Source organism: Myotis lucifugus, unplaced genomic scaffold (genome assembly GCF_000147115.1).
Source record: "Myotis lucifugus unplaced genomic scaffold, Myoluc2.0 scaffold_222, whole genome shotgun sequence".
In the NCBI taxonomy this organism is placed as follows: domain Eukaryota; kingdom Metazoa; phylum Chordata; class Mammalia; order Chiroptera; family Vespertilionidae; genus Myotis; species Myotis lucifugus.
In genome coordinates, this window is record NW_005871270.1 from 43136 (window position 1) to 60836 (window position 17701).

The following is a 17701-nucleotide window of genomic DNA, read 5'->3' on the forward strand; positions in this document are numbered from 1 at the left end:
ATCATTGACCAGCTGCCTCCTGCACTCCCCACACTGGGGATCGAGCCTGCAACCTGGGCATCTGCCCTTCACCGGAATCAAACCTGAGACCCTTCAGTCTGCAAGCTGACGCTCTATCCATTGAGCCAAATCAGCTAGGGCAATAATCACCTCATTTTATCTCTGTATTCCCTCTTGCCTAGTTCAGGGACTCTCATATAGTAGGCTCTGAACAAATAAAATATTACTTGAGAAGAGAGTTATTGCTTAATGGGTACAGAGTTTCTGCTTGGGGTGATGAAAATGTTTTGGAAATAAATAGTGGTGATGGTTGCACAACACTAAGAATGTAATTAATATAAACTTAAAAATGCTTAACTTTATGTTATATGCATACATACATATACGTAACATTGTTGGCAGCTCAGGTCATTCCAAAAAGAGAGCTTCAACTGGTGATAACTTAAATCTCTAATAAAATGAACAGACAGTGTGATCATATGAAGAATGTCAAATTTGAGAAAAAGCCATCTGTTGGTAACAAATCAGACTGTATATAAACTAGATATATACATATATATCTTTTTAAGGACTAAAGCGGCTCTTTCAAACTTTTTCTTTATTTAAAATGTAGATTCCTAGAAACAAAAAAACAGATAAAATGTAGACTCCTAACTCAATAGAGACAGTAGTCACAGTAATTACCACACAAGAGGACCTCAATAAATGTCGATGTCTTTCGTTTTTCAAATCCCATGTCACAGCCACCTTGGTCTGATTCTCTCCTCTATGGAATTCCAAGAACTGGTTTGGTTCACCTAATCATCTAACTGGGGCCAGTCCTTTCCTGCCATTCACTCAAAGCCAAAACTCCTGATTTGTGGGGCGCACAATCCTTCGGTCATCTATAAAAGTGTCTGGAAGTTATCGATATTTTTAGTCAAAGTCAGGGACATAAAACTCATTTTTTAAGGGATATAGTGAATCCTGGTATTCATCAGCAAAAAGAGCCCCTCCAGTGTGAAAAAGTGCAATCTGTGCCTCTTTTAAAAATAGAACCTTCAAGATTAAAAGAAAAAAATCCCTTCCTGAACTCACATTGCCAGACACATCAGCCACACAGGAGCTGACAAGACCTGCTGTTTCCATGACAGAGAACATGACACTTTGAAACCACACCACTGAATGAAAGAAAATGGCGGGAGTTTCTGCATAGCCGTCCTCCGCCCAGACTGAGGCACAAACTAACCCTCCCCCTGAACCAGATCCCTGCCACTTTTGCAAAGGCCACTGGACATGTCCCTTAAACACTAGATTTCAGGTCTTCATTATTCTGCCCTACGGATCCCTTCTCTTCAAGCTCTTTGTCACGGTCTGGGGAAATACTCTGACTTCCTATGGTGGTGAAGGCATCTGAGTCCAATCGTCTTCTTTTCTTCAGTTGGTGTAAATGGGATTTGGATTTCATATGTGCTAAATAAAACAACAACAACAAACAACTCATTAAGCTTTTCTAGAATTAATCCTAGCAGCATATAAAATTAGCTATGCAAACCTTCTGTTTAATAATAACAAGAACAACACATGTATTGGTATAGCTGCTTAGCAATTTTAAAGGAAGAATAAGTTATATGGCCAGCGAGCTAGCAAACTATAGCAAGCTACCACGTATCACACGCACCCGGCTAGGTGCTTTATATCACTAATCCTCCCCAAAATCTTGCAGACAGTACTATGCAGCTCATTTTATATAGGAGGAAACTGAAGTTCAGAGATGTCTTACATTTTGTCCAAGACCACACAGCAGGGGAGCTCCTCAGCTTACCTATAGTTCTAAAAAGGGGGCAAATTTTCCAGAATCAGAACTCTTAACTCAATTTTTTGGTATAGGGCTCCCCTGTTACAGATACATTTCAACTCACATGACTAAAAAGTTACAAATTCAAATCCTTGTCTGTATTGCAGGACAGCCTGCCACAGGCCTGCGGCACCCAGAGACGCCCTTCCTACTTCTTCCCTGCTCTACAGGTTGCCCCTCCTGCACTGACATCCCTCTGCCTGGGTCAGATAAGCCATCTGAATGACTAACCCACAAGGCTCACATTATGCAGACACACAATGCTCTGGGCAGATAACAAGAAGCCTTCTCTGACATCCCTTCTGAGGGTCCACAGAAGCAGTAAAGCTACTATTGCCTGATATCAATTTCTGACCTCTCACTCCAGACAGTTCCCACCCTCTGACTAACTCACACAAGCTCCTTTTCACTAGCCTGTTCTTTTTCAAGGAAATCTTATTTGGGAACACCTAAAAAAATAAACAGCTAGATTAAATTCTATTTCTACATATTTAAATAATCATTTTTAAGGGTTTAGAAGCAAAAATAAATAAGGAAGAGGTTAGAAGTCAAAGAAAAGCTTACTTGGGGGGAAAAAGTCAGCTTTGTTCTCCAGCTAGAGGCTAAGGCAAAAAAAAGAAAAAAAAAAGAAAAGGGGGGTGGGGACACTCTGGACTGGCTCTCCATGGCAGCAGGAGATAGGAGCAAGGACTTGACAGATGGCACTATAGAAGGGCTTATACAAGCTAAGCTCACAAAGGCTCACAAATGTTGCTTCTCTAAGGCTACCCCTGAAGGACACTGGACAAATCGAACCACTAAGTTTCCTTTAGAAAAAACAATCAGACTCTCTCTCTCTCTTCCCCTTTCATCATTATAAACCAATGACAATCGAGGCTTCTTCTGCTGCTTGGGCAATCACAGCCGTCCCCAGTCTCTGACAATGGAGTTCATTTTGCCAGAGTTACCAGTTAATAGAACTAATCATTCTACTGGTTGGTATGGGGAGAAAAATCAACTTCTAAAAGAATCCCATGCAAAGCAGTACTCTGAACAGAAGGATTCCAGCCATTAGGTAATCCAGCTGTGCATAAAAGGAGTGAGCCTTAAACAAGTTTCTAAATGTGATATAAATTCAAGGCTTGGAGGCTAAGGCCCTTTGGGTGACTATAGAAATCCGGCAGGGAGTGCAGTGTGACTCTGGCAGAGGCAGATCCAGGCTCTAAAACAGAGCGGAGCCTCCACGCAGAGCTGATTCCTGGTTGGTCAGAAGTACCTTATAAAGGAGACGTTATCCATAACCACCTTCTTTATACATGACTGATAGCCTTGCTGTCACACTTTGCTAGGCTGAATGTTAAGTCTCCCTTACCACTTTTCATCAGTTTTAACAACCACCACCATTTCAACATTACCTTAAAAATTACTGAAGAGCCCTGGCTGGTTGGGCTCAGTGAATAGAGCGTCGGCCTGCGGACTGAAGGGTCCCAGGTTCGATTCTGGTCAAGGGCAGATGCCCAGGTTGCGGGCTCGATCCCCAGTGGAGGGCATGCAGGAGGCAGCCGATCAATGATTCTCTCTCATTATTGATGTTTCTATCTCTCTCTCCTTCTCCCTTCCTCTCTGAAATCAATAAAAATATATTAAAAAAAATTTACTGAAGAGACACCACTTCTGAAGAATGTACTCAGGAAGAGTAACTGCACTTCCTGCTCCTTCCCACCTTTGTTTGGGTGAGTTACCTGGCCTCCCTTAAAATCCTACCCCGTCCCACTGAGGTCTGAACATGAAAGGCCAAGGAACTCCTATAAGGCAAGACCACAAAGGACTCTGGAAAGTTAACTGTAGACCCTTTAGTATAAAATATCTACTCTAGCTGAGGGCATATGATCTTCCTTTGAAATTCAGAATACAGAGATAACTGTCCAATTTGGGAAGATAGCCATGAAATTTGAGTACAGGCTCTCAGAGGAATCTGGCCCTCCCTTTACAAATACGCAGACTCTAGCATTCAACCTAGCAAAGACCTTGAATTTCATGAAGTTCGTGTGACACACCCTTACAGATTTCTCTGTGCCATTCCCCAGACTCTACCTGCCCATTCACGGTCCCCAATGATGATCCGACCACAGAGGTCACACATGCGAGAACTTCTCTTGTTCTCCGTGTGACTGTATGGCATCGTTACTGGAGCAGCGTCAGGCTTACGGCCCTGAAATAACAAAGGGGGTGGGGTGGCAGAGAAGCATTCAATTCAGAGAGACTTGGATATCACTCTCTGATATTAAGGATAGAGGGATAGTCCCAAGATTCTTTTTTCTCATCCCAGAGAGCAGGTGGACTGTGAACAGATTTTAGCAACAACCTTTCTGAATGTGAAAGTAGAAACACAGCCTCCAGGGATCTAAAAGCAGCCAGCCCTTCTGCTCTATTCCACGGAAAAGAAGGCTTGGTTCCCAACACAGCAACAAAGGTATAAGCTAAGGAAAGTTGTTTGAAAACCAGACAATAGACAGTACCATGATAATAATCACCTGGATGAAACTTTGCACAATTTCAAGAGCAGGTTCAAGAACAGACTCCTTCCACTTCAAGGTATCAGATACTTCTAAGCCATATATTGGGGGGACACTGGGACCAGGTCCTAAAGATGACAAAGAAAAGCTGTGAGAGGTCAGCCCCCAAGACCTAATCTATTCTGCTTCTAGGACTTCAATTCAAGAAAGACCTAGAAGGTTGACTGGTCTGCAGCCAACAAGTCTAGCTATATAATCCAGAGTCTCGAGTGTAGGATCTTCCAAATCAGAAAGGAAAACAATATAGAGCAACAGCTCTCATAACCACTGTGTGGGCTATAATGTAAAGACAGTACAGCACAGGAGGAAATAAACTAATAGCTTGAAGTACTTCTGAATGGAGATGAGACCAGAGGTAGCCAAGAATACAGCTATAGGCATTTCATCCATCTGAGCCAACCAGGTTTGGTCTCTGCTGGTAGCTTCCCCAGTCTGTGGACACACTGAATTGCCTTCCACAGCTAGGTTAAGTCAGTTGCCTAAAGGCAAAGAGCATCGCCCCATGGACAAAACATCAAAGTCCTCAGGATGCCAACGGCAGGCAGGTGCTAGCCTTTTGATTGTGCCAACCACAAATAAGATTCTTCTTAAAATGGACTGGGCTGCACCTGCCACCACACGGAAAGGTGAGACTGGGAGGGCGCAGGCAGCATCCACAGCACACCTGGCCTTGGCTAAGCTCTGCACCTGTTTCCAGGCCACTCTATATTTTCCTTTCCCTCTAAGTCCTTTGTTGGGCTTCTGTGCCCTGTCTAAGCACCTTTCAACAAGTTCTCGGCTCCCAGCTGCTATTCCTGGCTTAAGTCCAAGGCCAAGCTGGGGTGGGGAAGTCCCTCTGGCTTCTTGCCAGAACCATATCCCAGCAGACCAGCCCTGGCCAATCACACACAGCTCCTGATTTGCAGGGCAGCTGTGCCTTTCACACTAGCACCAGGACTGTGCGGGCATATGCATGAATGAGGAATGGGCATATGATGCACTGTGCCATCAACCCCTCCTGACTCGGAGATGGGGGAGTTATTGTGGCTTTACCACAGAAGGAAGCTCCAAATCATTACAAAAAAACATCTTTTGTTACAGACTAATTGTAGCCCTGGGGAGAAGAGAAGCTGCATTAGAAATTCATAGTAGTGAACTTCAATTTCAGCTGACTCAGGCTTCCTCTATCTAACAGGACATGCAAAGAAAGCAGGATAAGTAGAAGAAAGTGTCAAGAGCCTCTTGGCACCATAACAACAATGGAGAGCTCTGTCAGAGAGTGAGAGCTGGGAGAGAACTTCAGCAATCTGGTGGTCAACAACATGAATCAAGGTGTTTATGTTCAGAGGCACTGAGGAGCAGGGTGGAAGGCCTCGCTGCCCTTATCTGAACTGAAAGCAGAAGTAAAAGGTAAACAGGGGATGATTCAGAAGCATATTTTAAAAGTGCCCACAAGATGAAACTGGGGTTTCACTTATGCTTAATCTATATGTATAAAAGGCTAATATGCAAAGTGTCCCCTTGGGAGTTCGACCGGGAGACCGGGAGTTTGATTGCTTGCTATGATGTGCACTGACCACCAGGGGGCGGCGTGAAATGAAGGAAGGCCCCGGCTGGCAGCCAGAAGGCCGGCCCCAATTGCTGGCCAAGCCTAGGGACCCTACCCATGCAGGAATTTCGAGCACTGGGCCTCTAGTATCTTAATAAGCACACAATCTCTTACCCAAGGCCAATACAAATGCTGTCTAGCTAAAGTTATAGCTAAAGGAAACAAGAAGAATGGTGGAAAGCAGAGCATGGGCTTCAGAATCAGGCCTGCATTCAATACTCTATTGCTTAATAGCTAGGAGATTCCTAGCAAGTTATTTAACCTGTCTGAACCTCCATTTCCTTACCTGCAAAAATAAAAGAATAACAACTACCTGGAAGACAGAATAACTTATGTATAGCACCAAGTTTAGTACCAAGGATCAAATAAATGAGATTTCCCTTTCCTTTTCCTTAAAAGTGCTATCCAGCCCATGTGTTCAGTGGTTGAGCATCACAGGTTCAATTCCCAGTCAAGGGCACATACCTGGGTTGCAGGCTCAATTCTGGGCCCCAGTCAAGGGGCAGGTGGGAGGCAACCAGTCATGTGTCTCTCTTGCATGGATCTGTCTGTCTCTCCCCCGCCCCCACTACCCCACCTCCCTCCCTTCCACACTCTCCAAAAAAATTGATGAAAAAAATATCCTCGGGTGAGTATTAACAACAACAAGAAAGTGCCATCTAGGGTGCAGGTGCAGGGTGGAGGGTGTCAACGGGGAAAAGGAGGGGGACATCTATAATACTTTCAACAACAAAGATAAAGTTTTAAATAAAATAGTGCTATCCAACTAAAATTAAAGGTGAAGCAGTTTGAAGCACCACATATCTGAACACAGAACACTATGGTGAAGGTTTTGTCTTTTTATACTGCTCATCTGGCCCCAAAACCATTTTAATTAGGAAAGCCTTCCTACAGAAATTTGATTGCTCTTCAAAATTAGAACCTAAAACAACCCTGAGCACCAACTCTGCTAAGATGTTGCTATTTTGCTCTTCCCAGTTTGCAGCCAGCATGCATATGTTCAAGGCATAAGGCAGACTTCTCATTGGAAAGATTTGTTTTCTGAGACATCACAAGAAAATATCCCTGGACGATCAATTATGCAAGACACCCACCCAGGTCATGTCTCCAATCTTAATACAGGTCCAGAAATTGAAGTTCATTTTCTGGGTGAGCTGAGGGCATCTATAGTCTATTGAAAACAGACCCAGGGGATAAGGAAAAACATGAGACTTACTGCTCAAAAAACGATTTTTAACCCATCGGTTTTGCTTCCGGGCATATCTCTTAGTCACTTGTTTCAGGGCCTCAATACCTGAAAGATAAAGTAGATATAAGAACCTCTAAGTACTTTTCACCCTGCCAAAAGGAAGGCCCATCCAGCCCAGCATCAGAGAACAGAAGCCACAGCAGCACACTAGGGGACACTTGATCGACAAAAATCTTAATTCTGAGCTGCAGGCCATTTGGGACTCTTCTAGCCTTAGCTCTTTCTCAGACCATACCAGCAGGGAACTCTGTCACCCAAGGATGTCCATGGCTAGGTTAAATGGAGAAATTCACACCTTTCTTTAGGAGCTGGTTACTAGTCTCTGGTGTGCATTTTCCCTCAGTGATCAGGTACTCGTGAAATTCCTTGAAGCCAATTGACTGGAAGATACCATGTTGATAGTCCTGGCTGGGAACAGGAGAGCATCAGCAGATGAGCCATTGCATCTGAGCACTAGCAGGGGCCTTGGAGATGATCTAGCTGAGCCATTTCATCTCTCAGATGAGGAAATTGAGATCCTTAGCAGTTATTGCTTCTCTGAACTCCTTCCTCCACCACCCCCACCAGCTGCCAGGTTACTTCCCTTGAAAATTAACTCCTGAGAATGCTTGACAGATTAGAAAACTGCAACTGTAACAAGTACACCAAACCTCCTCAAACAAGCCTTGCCAAGGACAAAGGCTAACAAACAAAAAGATCCAAAGCCAGTATTATGTTTATATAGTCTTTTGACCATAAGCAAAGGATGGAGAGTAGGTTAAAGTAGTAAGTCAAATCCTCACCTATTTTCTTCAATTTTCTTCTGATTATAGCGTCTGTGAAAATCCCTTAGTTCATCCAAGAGCCCAGCAGCAAGCATGTCATCCACCCTTTTATCCAAGCGCTCATCTAGAACTTCAATCAAATTAACCCATCACCAGTAAGCCTGTTGTAGGTGTGTACTATATACTTACATGATGAATGGACATGCTGCACAAAGAATAGAATTTGTGCAAATGGAAGAAAGGGTTCAAAGTCCAAAGATCTATAATAATAAAGGGTAATATGCTAATTAGACCTTCTGGATGAAGCCGGGTCTGTGAGGGAAGCCTGGGTCCCGGGTGCCAGCAGCCGGAGGGAAACCCAGGTCCTGGGTGCCAGCAGCCCGGGAAAGGAAGGCCTACTCTTGCATGAATTTCGTGCATTGGGCCTCTAGTTATATGATATTCATTTCATATGACATTTAGTCACTCTAAGACTCTGCAACTCCAATAAAAACAGCCAGAATGAAACACACATCTTCTTATTATATAAAGAGAAAGCATACAATTGCACCTTTTAGGGAGAACAAATATTTTTTATTTTATTTCATTTATTTATTTTTTAAATCCTTACCCAAGGATATTTTTCCATTGATTTTCAGAGAATGGAAGAGAGAGGGAAAGACAGAGAGAAATACCAATGTGAGAGAAACACATGAATTGGTTGCCTCCTACACACGCCCCGGCAGGGCTGGGGAGGAGCATGCAACTAAGATACATGCCCTTGACCAAATCGAACCCGGACCCTTCGGTCCGTAGGCCAACGCTCTATCCACTGAACCAAACCAGCTAGGGAAAGGAGAACAAATATTTTACTCTCACGTGGAATGTATTTCCAGTTTATTTCAGAGGCAGCTGAGAGCCCCCTGGTTTACCCTTACTTTTTTTCATCATAGTTGTTACTCTAACGTTGTGTTATTTCACATTTAAGAATTCTCAGATGACTCCTTCGATAGGAACAAGGAACTTTAGTCCAAAGCCATCCTCAGTGTATCCTGAACTACTGCGCCAGACAATTGAGTAAGAGGTCATAATCATTCAGATGCGGTGGTCAAACACAACTTTATTATAAATCAGATACCATTATATTATGCTAAATTACAGGACATATTTTAATTTACAAAAATTTAATTATGGCCCTGGTCAGTGTGGCTCAGTTGGTTGGGCGTTGTCCCTTGCATAAAAAGATTCAATTCCCAATCAGGGCACATGGTGGGGGATTCAAGCTTGATCCCCACAGAGGGAGTGCAGGAGGCAGCTGATGGATGTTTCACTATCGCATCTATGTTTCACTCTCTCTCCTTTCCACTCTCTCTAAAAATCAATTTTAAAAAATCTCTTTAAAAACTTTTTTCATTATGAAAACATTATCTTTTTCCATAAATTTATAACTAAAATTCATAATAAATTTTCACCATTTCAGTCATGCTCTTCTACATCTCTGCCATTGCTATTTCATTGCCTGCAATGGAACTAACCCATGTTTCTGTCTTCCTAAAAAGTTTGCATGTATTGAGGACTCTAGATGTGTCAGGCACATTCTCAGTACTTTATATTATTAACCCTTTGCACTCCGAACCATTCTGGACATTGGCTACCAGCTACTCGACGCTACTTTGCGGCGGAAACGTGCATTTACAGACCCTCGTATTATTTAGTATAATTTTGGAACCAAGTAACGTATTATAATGATATTGGACTTATATGAATTGGGTGACATCGAGGAATGTATATTTGCAAAAAAAACAATATTTTATTGTTTATAATTTTGTACAGTATAAGTTTTGTAACACTCCCCAATATGCATTGCAGGCTGATTAGTGCATGTTTGACAGTAATAAGTGGTTTGACGCCTGCCACCAGGTGTTTTCCTGTTAGAACACACAATGCAGTCCCGTTTTCTTTGTCCCACATCGGGAATATGTAGTTTATTGTTTAATCCGACACAAAACCCGCTGACATTTCTTGTATATATCTTAGTAATTTTACGATATTTTGATTTAATTTCTTGTGCCATTTCAAGATAAAACTTCAGGGAAACATGCATGTCTCAAAAAGTTGCGTTGAAATAACTCAATTCCCCGTAATCACTAATAAACTGCAATGTCCCCTGAGAGGGGACATCCGAGTGATATGCTAGAATTCCGATGTCCCCTGAGAGGGGACAGCGGAGTGCAAAGGGTTAACTCAACTAATCCTCAACGAAGCAGTGAGATATGTACTGAAACATTATCTCCATTTTGCAGGAGAGAACATGGGGGGCACAGAAAGGTAAACTAACTTGTTTTAAAACTCACATAGCTAGAAGATGATGGGTTAGGAATCTGAATCCCAAACAGTCCGGCTCAGAGACCGTGCTCTTAATAACCACACTATACTGCCTATTCTCAAAATAATCTCACCTTTCCAGACCTAGCTCATAGGTTACCTATACAGATTGGTCCCTGACTCCCCCGCAGAGAATGCTCATCACTTTCCAGCCAACATTTATCACAATGTAGTATCTATCTCATTATTTGTTGCCCCACCAGACTAAGAGCAGGCACTGTGTCTCATATTCATCTCTGAAATCCAAGTACCATGCAGAATACTTGACACTTCAACCTCTTCCACAGGAGCCTCCCTTCTCTTTAGCTTTCTCCTTTGGCTCTTCCCTGGATAGCAATCTCTCTTCCATCCCACTTGTCCCATCTTATCCCACCCTTGATATCTTATCCTGGTGCCAGGGCTGCCCTTACTCCCTTTCCAGATAGACACTTAGGGGAATGGCCTTACTGTGCCTTACTAAGTCAACAAATAATGGTAAATGAAAATAAAATTAATAAGTAATACTTATTTCGTGTTTATTATGAGCCACTCATGGTTGTAAGCATGTTATATATAGTAATAATTACTGTAAGATCTAACTCGAAAGAACTCTAGGGCATCAAAGGGCTTTTACCTGACTGGTCAGCATGAAGCCAGAGGATGCAAGAGTTAGGGTACTTCAGAGGGCCTCCAAGGGGACCACCACCTTCCTCTGCATGTTGACGATGAAGAAATTCACTGTGAGAGATTCCCGTTTCTTCAAACACTTGCAAACTCCTAAGTCATTTGGGGGTGAGGGGAAGGAGGGGGTAAAAGCCATAAAAACTATTAGGAAATATTAATTCTCAAGGAGAGAGGGTGTTTATTATAAAACGTCTCATTCTCACTTTCACTGCATAACCCATGAAGATATGAAAGTCCAGGTTACTATGATTCTATAGCTATTCAGAAAGGGGTCCTAAGAAAACTTTAGGTAAAGTAAGAAATAATACTGTTCCTTTAAACACACATCAATTTTTCTGAAATCAGTTAAACAGGTTCAGAAACAACAGGTTTCTTCTATACATACAAAATGGGACTTACTTTCAGGTAAGCAGTAAAAGAACTTGTTTGGGACACTTTGTTACAAGCTAACAAGTCTAGTCTCGCTAGAATGCCTTTCCCACAGTAGAAAAGTATGTTGTATAGCCAGCTCATCAACTTTCTTTTAAAATATGTCTAAAATTCTGACTAATTCAGTATTCTACTAGCACAAAGACCAATGAAAAAAGAACTCACATACTTACTCTTAAGCCACCATACACTCTGTCAGTATCTGTTATGTTACGCGGCACTAGGTAATTTAACTCCCAATTCTATACTCTACCACTCTGGGTGATTGTAAGTTATCAGCGTGAAAGTGATCTTTCCCTTCCTGACCCAATTCTACTTCCTGAAACCCTAGTACAAGAGTAAAGACCCCTTGTTATTTCACATCACTGGTCATTCAAAGAGGATCTATGAGGAAAAAATGTATAGTGACAATATCTCACTTTTCTGGAGGTTAGACTACAGGCTCAAACTAAAAGAAAGATGAAAAAGTCCTCCAATCCTCTGTACAGACAGATTCTAGAGCTCTTACTTAGACTTGATTGATTCCTACGAAGACACAGTTCTCAACTCATTACTAGTTTAGAAGTAGAAAATGAGGAGAGGTGATAAGAGAGAACTACTTGATAAAAGGAGAGGAAAATATAAACCAAGCTCCAGAATCATATCATAAAACAATATAAAAATGAATGTTCATCATAATGTTCCTGAGTTTTCAAAAAAAAATTTTTTAAAGATTCTTATTAAAATGTTTAAGTAAAATGTTTGGATACTAGAAAATATAACCTTCATTTATCTACTAAACTATGTATTATCAACAGGGTGATATTGCCCTCAAAGAGGCAAAAACAACCCTTACCTAATACGAGGTGTGTGTCCCTCCAAAGGGCAACCAAACCCAAAAAAACACATAATTCTCCAGTATTAAAATTTCATTGGTGTGAAGAAGGAAGGGGGCATAATTAGGAAAAACAATTCTAAAAAGGCTTCTAGGTGGGGTGGGAGGGAATAATGAAAAAAGAATTCAGTAACATGATCTAGAACATTCATTTGAGTGGAACACTTCATAATCCCTATCAATACCACATGTTGCCATATTTAATCTTTATAACCATCCACATAGTTGGTACTTCGTTAGATCTTCTACTCTGCCAGATACTCCCAACACAGAAAAATACAGCCAACACATGAGGCTGCAATTTCAAAACAACCTAAGAAAACATGACCTTATGAGTTCATGCACCACCTCTCTCTTCCCTTAAGAAAATCTCCATGTGTAAAGGTGAGCTGATCTATGAGACAGTTTATAACTCTGCCTCCCACTGGGAAAGCTGTTGGGGCAGAACTCAGCATTGCACAATCAATTATGAAACCCAAGTCACAATGTAAACCTACTGCATGCCAGAAAAATTTATATGAAAACTGTTATACAAGCAAAGATCAAACAGAAAATGAAGCAAGATTACATAGGCCCTAGGCAAAAACTATATTGTATATGTATTTTAAATGTAACAACAAAGTAGGGTACAACTATTTATTGAGGGAGTTGGTCTGCGGCAGTAACTCAGGGCCTCCTAACCTTTTAAGCTGTAACTCATCAATCTCCACTAAATACTATTATCAAACCTCTCTCTCATCACCCAGGCACACTGAAGAACTGACTATCCTCTAACTCTAAAGGAACTCAGGGGTCAGTGGGCCCGGGCTTTCTTACCTGGCCACTTTGCGCTTGTCATGTGGGTGCAGCTTGGCAGCCATTTCTGGGTCCACCTGGCTTAGGCGTTTGTGAAGTACATGGCCATCTTCCTTTTCAAGCTCTACTTTCCGGTCAAACTCTTTCTCAGTGCCCATCTCCTGGGGCTATTAAATGAAGGTTTATAAGTAAATTTAACTCAACAATTCAATAAGCACCAAGACAGTGTGTGTACCAGGCACTCGGCTAAATGTTAGAAATACAGAATAGAGATGATTCGGAAGGTCTTGCCATACAGTGAGAGGCAGATCATAAACAGAAAATTCCAATACGTCAGGGTAGTGCTGTGAGGCCACAACAAATAAGAGGAAGGGGACATACTCTGGTACCCTGCTTCCTTGTCAGGAATACAAATAGGTAAGACATCCAGGAGTCTAGTGTTCCCAGCAAATGTGACCAAAGAGTAGATCAGAATGGCCAGCACACTATAGTTTGCGAAGTCCCACCCTATGCAATAGCATCTCTGTAAGAAAGGTTAGTATTGGATATCTCCCTGACACATAGATTGTTACAGCCAGGAAATGCTGAATCAGACTAGTGCACTGCTAACTATATGGAGATGCTAATTAATCCACAGAGGAGCATTTTTCCCACATACAGCCCCTGCCCTTAGGCCTGCCTGGAGGAGCACACTTCACATATGGAGGTGGCATTTGCTTCAGAATATTAAGTTGAAAATTACAGTTGCTGAGTATAAGAAATAGGCAAGAGTCCTTCCACTAAAATTAGCTGGTAAGAAAAAAGAGCCCATTTTCTTGTGACTTACAAGTGAACTAAACATACCTTAGCACTGATAAGAACTTTCCAGAGTAGAGACTCAATGTAATAATTGGTTCCTCCCACGACAATAGGAATTTTGTGTCGGGCAAATATATCTTCAATGTGAATATTAAGAAAGACATCACAATATTTAATTTCAGAAGAGAATCCTGACTCACTCAGAAAGGAGGGTATTAGCAAAAAACCACATTCACTTGGAACTGATACTAGTCTTCACTGTTTCCCATGAGTTCTCAGAATTATTTCCTATCAGTTCTGGAGGGACTTTCATAAACCAGAAACACAAATGACTGTAATTATTTCCAATTCTAGAACTTTCTAGGCCTTGCTGCTAAAATTCAAAGGTTGCTTGGTATTCCAATCAGCTTAATGAGCACAAGTCCAAGGACTCTCACAGACCAAGTGTCAGCTGCTCAGGAGCCACCAAGGTGACGTCTGACTTTGCTTTCTAAGGCAAAATACACATCGGTTCCGAGACGTGATTTAGACTCGGTCTTCCCATTATGTGGTAGTAGTGCACATTTCAGCCACTTGAGACTCCACTAGAAAAACTGAGAAGCACTGGTTCTAACGACAAACAGATTTCAATGACCAGTTCCAGTTCTTGGGCATGTTATTCAACCTGAGCTTCAGTTTTCTCACCTGTAAAAATCCCCATGAGTTCTTATGAGGATTAAATGTGACAACGAAAGTAAGTCCCCAATCACAATGCCTGAAATATCTTTTCAATTGTGTCAGCATTCAATTTATAATTTACTTTAGTCACTATTGTTTTTATGTCTCTGCTACTTTGAATTCTTTTCTTTAGAACTCTGTTGAACAGGTAATTATCTGCTTTAAGAAGGCTTTGCTTCTGAGAATAATTGATAAAAAGAGACTTTCAACCCAAACAAAGACTCATTTACACACTTCTTTCCCTTGCCAGCCAGTCAGAGTGCACAGACAAAGATGATCTCTTTTCTATTAGAAGCCCACTAACCTTTAAGAAGTTGGGGTGGGGTGGAAAGATGTTAGCAATCAAGGATCATATAGAAAAAACATGTGTTTTTTTAAAGATAAATTCTATATTGCCCTCCTTAAATTAAGTACAGGAAGTATACAATTACACAGTAGTTGTAATAAAACTTCAAATATATAATTAACAAAAGGAAAAAGGACAAGGAAAACAAAAAGGAAAGGCTAAAAACAGTGAGATAGCAGAAGTGGGGGAGAGTGGAAAAGAGGGAGGGAAATAGGTCGTAGGAGACATGGAGTGAAAAAGTTTAACTTGTTTGCACAAGCCATGAAACTACTGTGATCCTGGGCAAAACCCTCTGTCTGGGCCTCAGTATCTAGTACCTTCATCTGTCTAATCAAGAAGGCTGACTGGCCCTGACCAGTTTGGCTCAGTGGATAGAGCGTTGGCCTGTGGACTGGAGAGTCCCAGATTTGATTCCGGTCAAGGGCATGTACCTTGGTTGTGGACACATCCCCAGTAGGGGGTGTGCAGGAGGCAGCTGATGGATGTTTCTCTCTCATGGATGTTTCTAACTCTCTATCCCTCTCCCTTTCTCTCTGTAAAAAATCAATAAAATATATTTTAAAAAAAAGAAGGCTGACTGGCTACTTCTGAAGATACTTTCAATTTTGAACTCTGCTTGTAGGTTCTTACCTAAATTCACTACATCGCCAATCCTATAAATGACCTGATTAAATTAAATCATCCCTATTGTTGCTGCCCTTTGGAAATTTTAATTATCTCTCCATTTTCTTTAAGTTCTTCCTGAACAACCAAATTGTCCTATAGCAACAATGTACTTTGGTGATTTATTTTAATTTCCAAAGGGCTTTCATATAATTTATCTCATCTGATACAACTGCCTTGTAGAGCAGGTAGGGCAAGAATTATTATCCACATTTAAATCTCTGCCCTTTGAGAGGGAAAAAAAAAAAAATCTCATTATTTTTATTTGCATGGTCCTGATTAACAATAAGGACAAACCCTTTTTCATGTTTATCACCATTTCTATTTCTTCTTTGTGAATTAGTACTCATGACCTTTAATTTTTGTACTGATTCATAAGAGTTCTTCATATTTAAGTATATTAACATCTTACCTTTCCTGTGTTACAATATTTTCCCCCTGGTTTGTAGTCTGTTTTTTTTTTTTATTGTTTTTTTAAATATTCTTATTGAAAAAAATTTTTTATTGATTTCAGAGAGGAAGGGAGAGGGAGAGAGAGATAGAAACATCAATGATGAGAGCAAATCATTGATCGGCTGCCTCCTGCACACCGCCTACTGGGGATCGAGCCTGGAACCCAGGCATGTGCCCTTGACTGGAATCAAACCTGGGACCCTTCAGTCCGCAGGCTGACGCTCTATCCACTGAGCCAAACCGGCCAGGCTGTAGTGTGTTTTTTAATTTTATTTATGGTGGGCTGTTTTCCCCATTTAATACACACACACACACACACACTTCAGAGAGGAAGGGAGAGGGAGAGAGATAGAAACATCAACGAGAGAGAATCATTGATCAGCTGCCTCCCACACCCCTCCACTAGGGATCAAGCCTGAAACCCAGGCATGTGCCCTTGACCGGAATCGAACCGGGGACCCTTCAAGTCCACAGGCTGACGCCCTATCTACTAAGCCAAACCGGCTAGGGCTCCCCCTTTTTTTTTAATATATTTTTTATTGACTTTTTACAGAGAAGAAGGGAGAGGGACAGAGAGTCAGAAACATCGATGAGAGAAATCAATCAGCTGCCTCCTGCACACCCCCCACCGGGGATGCGCCCACAACCAAGGTACATGCCCTTGACCGGAATCGAACCTGGGACCCTTCAGTCCGCGGGCTAACGCTCTATCCACTGAGCCAAACCAGTTCGGCTCCCCTTTTTTTTTAAATTATAAAATATCCAATATATACACAAGAACATTTTGACATATGTGAATTATGAAGCCCAGTAATAAACAAATACTAATGAACCCAATGTAAGAAAAGGAATGTTAGTCATTCCTTTGAAGTTTCTGTGTATTCATTCCCATCTCAACCCCCAACTTCTCCTCTCTCTGAGGGAACCACTATCTTGAGTTATTTCAGGGAAAGGAAGGGTATTTGTTTTTCATCATTCCCTTGTTTCTCTCTACATTACTACTGATGTGTATATATTAACACATTAATATATAAAATACACAGTCAATATATAACAATATATAATTATGATCAGTTTTGTTTGCCTTTTAACCTTTATAATGGCATGAACATGTATATATCCTTCTATAATTTTCATATTTTATGTTGTTTTTGAGATTCTTCCACATTGATTGATGCATGTACCGATAATTTATTCATTTTCACTGCTGAAAAAGTAAACTTATATGAACAAAGCAAATGTTATACATTCTTCTGTAAGTAGGAATTACAGTGTTTATATGTTTTTGCTGCTTAGAGGAATGCTATTATAGAATGAAATCTACCACATATCTCTGGGTATACTTGTGACAAGGTTTCTCTAAGTAGATACCTAGGAGTTCTAGCTGATACACATTCTTGCCAATACAAATTCTTAATCCTTACATATTCAACTCTAACAATTTTCCTTTTCTGCCCAGCCGGTGTGGCTCAATGACTGAGCCTCAACCCATGAACCAGGTCATGGTTCAATTCCCAATCAGGGCACATGCCTGCGTTACAGGCTCAATCCCCCAGGAGGGGGCATGCAAGAGGCAGCCAATCAATGATTCTCTCTCATCATTGAT

At 41.3% G+C, this 17701-nt stretch overlaps 1 protein-coding gene across 4 annotated transcripts in view; it reads right to left on the reverse strand.

Annotated features, from left to right (window-relative positions):
• Window positions 1-343: 343 nt before the first annotated feature.
• TRIT1 (tRNA isopentenyltransferase 1) overlaps window positions 344-17701 on the reverse strand; it is a 42332-nt gene continuing 24974 nt past the window's right edge. For 3 of the 4 annotated variants that reach the window (XM_006098131.3, XM_023761891.1, XM_006098132.3), the window contains exons 3-11: window positions 13962-14060; window positions 13140-13285; window positions 10971-11113; window positions 8012-8123; window positions 7525-7637; window positions 7197-7274; window positions 4351-4460; window positions 3911-4028; window positions 344-1452 (exon numbers count right to left, since the gene is read on the reverse strand). In XM_006098131.3, coding sequence (XP_006098193.1) covers window positions 1283-1452; window positions 3911-4028; window positions 4351-4460; window positions 7197-7274; window positions 7525-7637; window positions 8012-8123; window positions 10971-11113; window positions 13140-13285; window positions 13962-14060 — 1089 coding nt within the window. In that variant the 3' untranslated portion in view covers window positions 344-1282. The remainder of the gene's footprint in view (window positions 1453-3910; window positions 4029-4350; window positions 4461-7196; window positions 7275-7524; window positions 7638-8011; window positions 8124-10970; window positions 11114-13139; window positions 13286-13961; window positions 14061-17701) is intronic. The other variant, XM_023761892.1, reaches the window with a different exon arrangement.